General features: G+C 32.6%; 1 protein-coding gene across 3 annotated transcripts in view; it reads right to left on the reverse strand.

The window, feature by feature from the left end:
* Positions 1–5,975: 5,975 nt before the first annotated feature.
* The window catches only part of LOC113234474 (segmentation protein cap'n'collar-like), a 94,195-nt gene continuing 89,862 nt past the window's right edge, over positions 5,976–10,308 (reverse strand). For all 3 annotated transcript variants that reach the window (XM_026469800.1, XM_026469801.1, XM_026469799.1), the window contains exons 16-17: positions 8,749–8,854; positions 5,976–7,528 (exon numbers count right to left, since the gene is read on the reverse strand). In XM_026469800.1, the coding sequence (XP_026325585.1) occupies positions 7,479–7,528; positions 8,749–8,854 (156 nt within the window). In that variant the 3' untranslated portion in view covers positions 5,976–7,478. The remainder of the gene's footprint in view (positions 7,529–8,748; positions 8,855–10,308) is intronic.

A 10,308-nucleotide genomic window follows, 5' to 3' on the forward strand; every position in this document is an offset into this window, starting at 1 on the left:
GTGTACGCTTATGTAAGCGTCTAATTTGAAGGCGCCCTTAGTATCATAAAAAAAGAATATATTTCATATTGCCAATACCATGGCCATTTATTTCATTTCCTTTCCACAGTTTTTACAATTAATATTAAGTTTATTCTAAAGCTTATTACATGATTGGAGACACAACAAAAATACTTACTTATCGAGACTACACTATTTTTATACTTAAAACTCCGTTTTATCAAGCGATTCGTTTTTGTTATCTGTTTTTTTAAACATCATAAGTTTCGTGATAATCTTCTATGCGTTCACGGGGCGACCCGTAAGGCCTTAAGGGCCATTTTCAAAAGCGAACATGTTCGCAATAAATGCCTACATTATTCGACAAAATAAAAATGTCGAATTAATAATATAAAAGTTATTAATTTAATTTTTACGCGCAATATTTTTAGAAAAAACTGATAATAAAAATTGTAATATTGATTATAGACAGTGTTATTTACCTCAACTTCAAGTAATACTTACATAGAGCGGATAATACCTCATAACTAACGTAATCGACCTTTCACAAGGAGCTCTACTGCTACTAAACTGCGTTAGTTACAACAGGGAGAGCAGAAATCACGGAATGATTAAAAATAAACAAACAAATATGAAATGAATTTGTCTTTTAAATACACTACCATAGTGATTGCTAGTTACACATCAGAAATGAAACATTCCAGATTTCAGAGGTAGGTATTAACTGCTCTATATGTATTAGATATTTCTTTATAGCTAAGTAAATATAGCCCAATTTTGATATTTAATTATTACAGAAATAGACGTGGCTTACAATTTTGAAGAAAATAAGTTCTTGCCCTTTGTATAACCTAACAATCACTTTTTAAATACAGATTTAAAAAGTGTCAGATAGCACAACAAAACGTTAAAAGTTTATTATCCGCTCACGCGATACATGCAGCCGTAGACGCATACCACACCTAGAGGTGCCGGTGATCATTAAAAAAAATAAACAACTTCAAAAATACGTCACGACAATCGTGTGTGTTATTGTTTGGGCTGGTGATTTCGGTTTTTATTTATTGAAAACATACCGTAAGTAGCGTTTTTTAAGTTTACCCTGAATATAAATGTTTATAAACTATACTTTAAGGAGTAATTTCATGGTAAACGTTAGAACCACTCAAACGGAATATTATCATATTTATCCAAGTACACCAAAAATTTCATTAGTGCTTTTTAAGTGCAGGATTTGCGGTGTATTACTGCATTTTATTTGAGATGTTTTGTTGGTAGTACGGAGGGTATTTATTTAGCAATGCAAAATAATAATTTTCCTTTATAAAAAGTTGTATTTAAACTGAATGCTTTTCTAATTTGCGAAACCAAATAGCTGCCATTTTGCGGTAGCAGGAGCGCATCGCGTGAGCGGATATGTTTCGTAAAGTCATTGAAGAAAAACAGTTGATATTTTTGATGTCATTAATATAGTCCTGAGAGGTTCTTAGTATTATAAAAAATAACCCTGTACGAAGCCACTAGTGGCTATAGGTCAAAATTGTCATAAAAATAATACGGACAAGACGAAACAAATTAAGTATAACTAGAAATTATATAACTCTATTTAACTTCCTAAGGCCTGTGAAGTGAATGCGACCTATACGATATTATCCCTATGATCACGTAATTGCTCTGTGTACGTTATAAAGTAAATATCGGATTCAAATTTAGCGCTCTATATTCTATGACCTTAAGGTATTTAGAAAAATAGGTTTTACATACAAAACTGTAGGGCTGGCACGACTGGCTAGACTTCTATACCAGACGTCGAGTATATAACCAGAAATAGAGACGAAACAAGGGACATCCATCCCTTGCAACTTATCAGGGAAACGGGCCTTATATCACTTTTAAATATCAAATCTCGTTTGCGCTGAAATCACAAATTACAAAACTGAAATAGTACAGCGCCAACAACTGACTTGTGTGTACGTCTTCGTATATTCCAAAAATATTCTGTATTTATTGTAATAAAGATAATATCTCTAACAATGGGGGCCGTTCCATTCGGTGGTGTGGGAAAAACGGCAAAAAAATTAATTACGAAACAATCGGAATCACATTTCATCGGTAATTAAATAAGTAATTTTTCAATTTTCGTCCATTACAGCAAAGCTCAAGTTAAACTGGTCGTTTTGAAGAGAAACAATTGACGACACCCGTCAATTGTTTCGAGTTCGGGCCGGCCAATCGAAGAGTTTTCAAAGAAATTGAATGACATTGTCTCTATTTCTGATTATACAACTCGATGATGCAAGAAGAGCAACATCTCCCGCTTTAAATCACTCTTCAGCAAGTCGCGTCCTGTCGTGCTCGCCCTACTGAAGGCATACGTACTTGGGCCTGGGCATGTACCTAAATTTAGTACATTGGGTGTTTAACGTTTATATCCATTGTATTTGCTGGGTATTAGGAGGTTGTGCATAAAAAAAGTTATCGATCTAAAAAAGTCGTTTAAACCAAATTAGAGATGCAATGTGACCGTCAAGTTGTATGTCGATTCCAATGAAGACCTGTTCTGTTTTTGTTTATTTATTTTTTCACAATTTTTTTTTGTTTTCAAACTTTGTCTTACGTTTCTTTTCTTTTTCACAAAATTCAGGAAGCATAATATTAGTAAATAAATATGTTGCTGTTTACAAAAATAACAGAAGATGACCAAAAAATATAGTTGGCTTAGCGTTCATGGAGTTTGTCGATGTGTTGGAGCAACTTGACCGAGCAAATTGGTCAATTGCTCAATGCATTCTGTCAATTTCGGTCAATTATTATTGACAGTCACGCACGTCACATTGACTTTTCGTGTAAACCACACTCTGTTCAGATTGTAGACGTATATTTTAGGGCTAGAGAACAGAAAGTTAATAGAAACCAGAAAGATAAAATACAAATAGTAAACACAATGACATTTTCAATTTTATTAAAAGTTTTAATGATTGATTTGTGTATGCATTAGATTTAAACTGTATTTTGGTAGGCATGTTATATCGTTATGTTAATATGTTCAAGTAATCACAATTATTTAATGTGAAAATATTACGTCTTACTTGACCATTGTACTCGAGCATTTCTAGCATTTGACGGTCACTTATAGCATCTGATTGTATTTGTTCGACATTTGTAATTTCACAATATATACGAATATCACGATATTAAAAAACATCATGAAATTCAATATAAATTAATATTACAAGTAATCGATTAAATTCGTTCGTAGAATCTTCTATCTTTTAAAAAGTTGTCATTTTGCAAATGTGACCATATTACAAGGGTTATTTCTATATCGAATTATGTAACTTTTTTTCGCTAAAATTAGACCTTAAGTCCGTTCGTTAAGGTACAGTATGCATTCACGAATCGCCAGTTACAACGTTAAAGCCTTAATATAAAAAAAAAAACTATACAAAAATCTGTTTTTTTTAATTGTACTTGCATCCCGACGAGTTAATATTATTTTTGCATTGCCGTCAATTCTATTGCTCACGAGTCTATACTACCTCAAACGGCTTTGATTGATTGCGCATAACAGTTGAAAATGTTGAATTAATTGCTTTTGAAAAAAATATAGTACAAATGCGGGTATGCACTGATTAGTATACGGTACGAAAACACGATTGGTAAAAATTTTCACGATAGAAAAGAAAACACAAACTTACCTCGAAATTTTACAAGAAAACCGCAGTATTCAATACGAACTTTACTAATGTTTTTTTTGTATGTCAACTGAACTAAATAGAACACGCTTGCATATTTCACACCCCTCGATCCAAGCAAAATGAACCATATTAAAACGGGGAAAAGTTTAATTCAAGCTGAGGAAGTATTAGACTCTTAAGCTGAATTTACATTACTGCGGTACGGAAGGGAAGTAAGTTTTTGTGACAAAATTGTACATATCATGAACTGTATATCAATTGCGATAAGGTTGACAACGCGACTGTGCTCCGGAAGGCACGCCAGTTTTTTTTGCTTATATAGTTTTATATTATACAACACAATTTTACGTTACACAATTGCAATAAGGTTCATTATGCTGTGGTTACAAAATCTCGCTTCTTATCCGTTCCGTAATATTGTAAGTTTCAGCTAAATGAAGTTTGACAGGTCTGTCAGTTTTTGTTTCATAATTACATTCCGTCTGCGTCCAATCCTTGTACTATAAACACGTCCGTGATATAGTAATGTAGTTTAGAATAGTGTACTGTGTGCGTAGGATGAATAATACCTCCCCCTGAAATTATTGTACTTTTGATGTGAAATTAACAATTACAGTATTTAGAAGAAAGTTTAGTAATTATAAGTGAAAATATAACTATACCGTTTTGTTTTTTTTTTCAAAGGAGGTATTATTGACTCTGTATTTCTAGAAATTTAGCCAGTATCTTGATATTTTAAGCATAAGCCATCTGACCTGTGTGAAGTGACAAGTTTAAAGTGCTTTTGTATACGTGTCAAGGTACTTCAAGATTCAGAGAAAATCCATGCAAGTTGTAGTCATTGACATAGTTTTGTTAGCTTTTGACAGGTTAAATTTGACGTGTCATATTCCAAACGACATAAGTCGCGCTTCATATTTGAAGATATAATTAGGTGATGTCATATTTTGAAATGACTTAAGTCACGAATCATATTTTGAATTGACATAAGTGACGTGTCATATTTTGAAATGACATAATTGACATGTCACATTCAACAGTTGCCATTTTGTGTTTAATTTAATAGAAATTTAAAGCGAAATTTTAATGGTGCATATAATAAAAATGCTATATAGTGTGTCCAACTACAGAGCACAGACCTCCACAAGAATGTTAAAATCAAATATTTAAATTAATCTACGCAGAAAACTATAAAAAAAAAAGGCCCTTGATTGGTCAGATTGCAAAAGTAGGAGTTTGTTAGATATTAACTGCTGCCATAAAACGATTAACAGCAAACAATGCTAAGTACAAAACAATAAAACTAATTCAGAGTTGTTTATTTTGCTGATATCTTTAATACTAAAAAATTAAATTTTACATGGTTTTGGGACATGAAAATTCACTATTACAGGTGGACACAGAACAGCCTGTATTTAGCCTTACAACTATCTGATATATAAATAGTACACTGCTCATCCAGTATGTTGTATGACATTAATGTGACCAATTTAAGACCTGTCAAACTTATCTCCAAATTTTCGCAAGAAAATTGATCGCAATTTTAATAAATATAGAAAACCATTTGTTCAAAACAGTAAATGAAAAACAGTATTTTTTATATATATAACAATAAAAAAAATATAATTTAGCCTATTTCTTTCTAATTCATAATTATTATACATAAATAAACAACTTATAGTTAAAAAAAGAAAGAAAAAATATATTACAAAAAAACATAGCTTATGTTATTTCTTACTTATTGCAACAATATAGATGTCACAGACATCAGGTATTTTTTTATTTAGGTTTTTTTTTGTTAAAAATGTTTTTTTCTTTTAAATTATTAAATCAGTCATTTCTGGCATTTTTTGTTAGTTTTTCGAAGCCCAAGCTGGACAAGGAACTTAACACAAAGTTTGGACATACAAGAGAGGGCTTTTACACGTTTTAAAAAAGTAGTGAACCCTCGCCGACTTTTTTTTTATGTTACCAAGTTGTCCCGTCAGACGAAGAAGTCGTGCGTCTGGTGGTAAGCGACACGCGTATCCATAACAGTTGCAGTGCCACTCAGAGAAATCGCCAACGCTTGCTTTGTATGCTTTTATACTGTTTTCCTTCACGGCTTCGTGTAATAAAGTTGCATGAGATAATTATTATATTTACGAATTATATTTTCACTGTCACAATTATTTGAAAATTTCGCGAAGAAAAATATTTTTTATTTCCATTTGTCGTTAAGTTCCTTGTCATTCTAAAGAATTTAAAACACGAATATTAGCTCCGCGCGTATTGCCAGCGCCACAAATTTTGTAATCAAATGTGACATAATAATAAGTATGCAAAGCTCCAATACTAAGAAAAAATCCTGCAAAACCATTGCCTTCAGCACACCGTGCCTGACGCTCTCCAAACTGAGCTACGGAACGAACCAGCAGACATAAAGAATCTTTCTATGTGTTTGTGGTAGATTTTTTCTGCCGTAGATTTCTCACAATGGCGCCATTGTGAGAAATCTATGAAAGTTTTTCATCACTTAGCCAAGTTTGGATGTTTTCTTAATATTAGATTTTTGTATTAATAATTGTAACAAACGTGTGGAGTAATTTCGCAAAAAAAATTGAATATCATTGTAAGTAATAAATTGTGATATTCTTAATATTACAAGGACATAAAGGAGTCAATTCCCGGTAGGGTTCATTTTGAAGACGAATGCTAAATTGCTTTTAGTCAGGGCGTTATTACCGCACGGAGCCAATAAATAAACGTGTTACCTTGTTAATTATTCTAAAAAGAACTATGCGAACCCAAAAAACTAAATTTGATAAGTACACTGTTGTCACTAAACCATAAGGCGGTTCAGAGAAAATCAATGCAAGTTGTAGCCATTGACATTGTTTTGTTAGCTTTGCACAGGTTAAATTTGACGTGGCATATTCGAAATGACATAAGTCACGCGTCATATTTGAAGATATAAGTAACGTGTCATATTTTGAAACGAGATAATTGACATGTCACATTCAACAGTTGTTTTGTGTGATTTAAAGCGAAATTTTAATGGTGCATATAATAAAAGTGCTATATAGTGTGTCCGCTATTGAGCACAGACCTCCTCATGTAGACAACAATGTAAAAATCAAATATTGAAATTAATCTACACAGAAAACTATAAAAAAATGGAATTTTTTTATCTCTTATCACATATTTTTTTGAGATGATATCTTCAATCTAAATGACTTGACAGTCCATTTACTTTCTCGGCTAAATTAATATAAAGGCGTACAAGTTATGTTAGACCTTAAAATGTTTTTTTTTTAAATGCCGGAACGTGGCGAGGGTCTCCCAAATCCTTCACCACGTTCAGACAAAACACTACAGCACTTCAATTGAAGACAGCTTGTATACAACCTTATCCTATTTTACATTTATTATCATCTGTAATACACAAATAGACAGTAGACATAAAAATAGACAACATTAGAAATGTTAATTTTACATACTGTCAGTATGGTACTGATTTGTATACAATAATATACTATGTATATACCGTAGTTAATTAACTAATGCATGTATACAATGTCTATATAAATATATAGACATAGTGTACAAAACAAATGTCAACTGTCATCAATTAGACAAAGTTAGAAATTGTAGATTGCTTCTGTGGTTATTTGTATGTCTGTCTATATAGACGAAATATACAAGTAGACAAAAATAGACACGGTTAGAAAAGTGATTTCACAGACTGTCAGAGAACCATCTCGCGGGTGCGAGGTGCAGGGACTGTGCGGGGAGCGGTGGTCACTGTTTGCGGTCCATTTCGTCTTCCGAACTTCTGTTCATTGGGTGATCTGAAAAAAAAAAAATTGTGAATCTTTTCTTAATTTAAATTAAAAGGCTTTAATTCGCATTACAATTTGAAGGACATATTGTGGGTGTGTCGTAGCCCTTTTCGTAGAAAGGGCGTAAGCGACATTTCGTAGATCTTTCTTGTGAGCGTGTTTAGGTTTTAAGGACTGCTTACAGTTCACTTTTTCCCCGTGAATTGCTGTTGATATATCATCAGTATTTTGCAGAAAGGGTGTACGCGACATCTCAGTTGGATTGAAAGAACTTTTCTCTGTGTTTGTTCGATCTTTGGATGTATGATAATCAATGGTCGGAAAGAGGTGTTCCACATATCGCACTGCTATTACAATAGTGTTATAACTCAAAATATGTGAAATTTAAGATTATGCTATTGTTGCACGGAAAATTGGATCCTCTACACGTCAAAAAAACCGTCGCTAGAATACTGTACAAAAACAACTAAAAGATATCTACTTAACTACTTAACTCAAAATGAGACACGCTTTATGTGAGCTAGTTCTGGCCAAAATAGTTCTTATTCAAAAATATGAAATTATTTTTTCTCTTTCACTTTTAAATATGTACATTTGGCAAGTAGAAAATAATCTATACATAAATTTACACAGATCTTTCACGGGAAGCAAGTAATTCGTTTTTTTGTGGATTTCGACAAAATACACTTTTTGAGTTAATACACTATAAAATTAACAGTGCTATATGTAGACACATGTAAATACATAGCTACAAGGAGCGACTTGGAGCTGTTAAAACCACCACCACCACCGTAGGACAAACTATTGACCTAGAGAGTCGAGTTGGATTTTAAAATAATGTTGCCATGTAGAAAAATGCAGTAGATAACTGACAGCCTTGTTGCCGTTCCGTCAATATGGGGGGAGTGTTGCGGTAACTAAAGTTAGGAAGGGGAGGAGTGAACGTTCTCGTTATTTTTTCATTCTCTGCTTTGGTAAAAGATCAGTTATCTACTGCATTTTTTACATGGCGCTATTAGAATTACTTTCAAATCCAACTTCCGATTTCCTAGGTCAGTAGCTTTGTCTTACGATGCATAAAACCATTTCCGGAAGTCCGGAATTCGAAAAAATAATTAATATTTGATGGTTTGAACAACTCTATGTCGCTCATTGTAGCTATAGTTATATTGTGTAACATCTTTTCGCGGCCATTGATAATAATATATAACTATATAATATATACTAACCAGGATGTTGCGGCATCTTAGGCACAAGCACGACGTTGCCGTCGGCGGCCTGCTGCAGCGAAAACTGCGAAGAGGACAGTGACCGGCCGTCGTTGTCGCGCAGGTTCTGCAATTACATAGACAGTAAGATTGACGTGATATTCAATTTCATAATATCTTAGTGCACGATTTTACCCAGAAATAGTAACAATTAGGAAAGCGTTCATTTATTTGTGCAAAAACGCAGGTTGTATAGAAGTTGATATTAAAGCAAATAAGTATACCTCTAGCTTCACTGTATAAGGCTATACATTAGGCATACAAATATGTTGAACAATAATCTGAAAACTGATCTATGACATATTTATTAAACAAAGATAGGACACTTAGAAAAGGCGACACGGCAAAAAATCCGTTAAAGCGTTAACAAGCACATGGAAAAATTCGTGAGGTTCGTTGGTTCGTTCTGTGGTTTAGTTAACATAGCGTCTGCCACGGTTTGCTGGCAGGCGTTGGCTCGAATTTAACTGGATTGAAGTGAATTTTTTCTAAGTGTCCGACCTTTGTTTAATAATTATAACAAAATAGTGGAGTAATTTCACAAAAAAATTGAATATCATGATAATGAAACAATCTGACATTCAACAAAAATTCGGTCTATAACATGTTTTTTTTTAAATTACTAAACTGGTCAATATTTGATTGCGTATTAGGTTAAAAAAAGATAAGAGAAAACAAAATTGTGTGCGATAATAATCACAACAACTGCAAACAATTGTGTATTCTAAAAATTTAAAAATATTTACTAAATTGACAACCCGCCCTAATAGTATATAATAAATGTATATTTCTATCTATTGTTGTCTATTTATATTTAAAAATAAATAAAAATAAAAAGGTATTTATTTCTCCGCAAAACATAAGGAACATAATACTTAAAAACCGAATAGAAAAAGAAAACAATTGAGTGATGTGGACAAAAAGGCTAAAGACTCAGCATTGCTGATTTTCAGTCTTCACCTAGCTAGCTGTTCGCTTGCCGCACCAAGCTAATATGCGGAGTGTACATTAAGTAATAACCTACCTTTAGTAATAAGTTAAAATTTAATGGCTGTATTTATATATTTAACCAAAAATTTTAAATTTTGTACTGCTAGGAGTTTTCAAAGTCAAAGTCAAAGTCAAAGATTATTTATTCCATAGGTAAAATAAATTTACACTTGAAAACGTCACATTTAAGCTACTGCTCGTTCACTACGCTGACCTCCCTGAGAAGAACGAGCAAGAAACTCTAGGGATTGCTCTTTTCAAATAAACTTAAATGCTATGGAATACACTTTGAATCAAATTTGGGTGGATTCTGGAGCCATGTCGTCTTTCCATACATCTTTATCTAACACGTAGTCTTCAATTTTGTAATATGATTTTTCGATCAAAATAGTTTTAATGTAGTTTTTAAACTTAGGAAATGATAAACTTAATATATACTCCGGACTTAGCTCTAAGGTTAATATTATGGATATCTTCTTTCTTATTTAAATTATGTATATTTTTACGGGCATATAAAATATTTGAGTAAAT

This window comes from Hyposmocoma kahamanoa, unplaced genomic scaffold, assembly GCF_003589595.1.
Source record: "Hyposmocoma kahamanoa isolate Upper Pololo Valley unplaced genomic scaffold, ASM358959v1 84, whole genome shotgun sequence".
Taxonomy (NCBI): Eukaryota; Metazoa; Arthropoda; class Insecta; order Lepidoptera; family Cosmopterigidae; genus Hyposmocoma; species Hyposmocoma kahamanoa.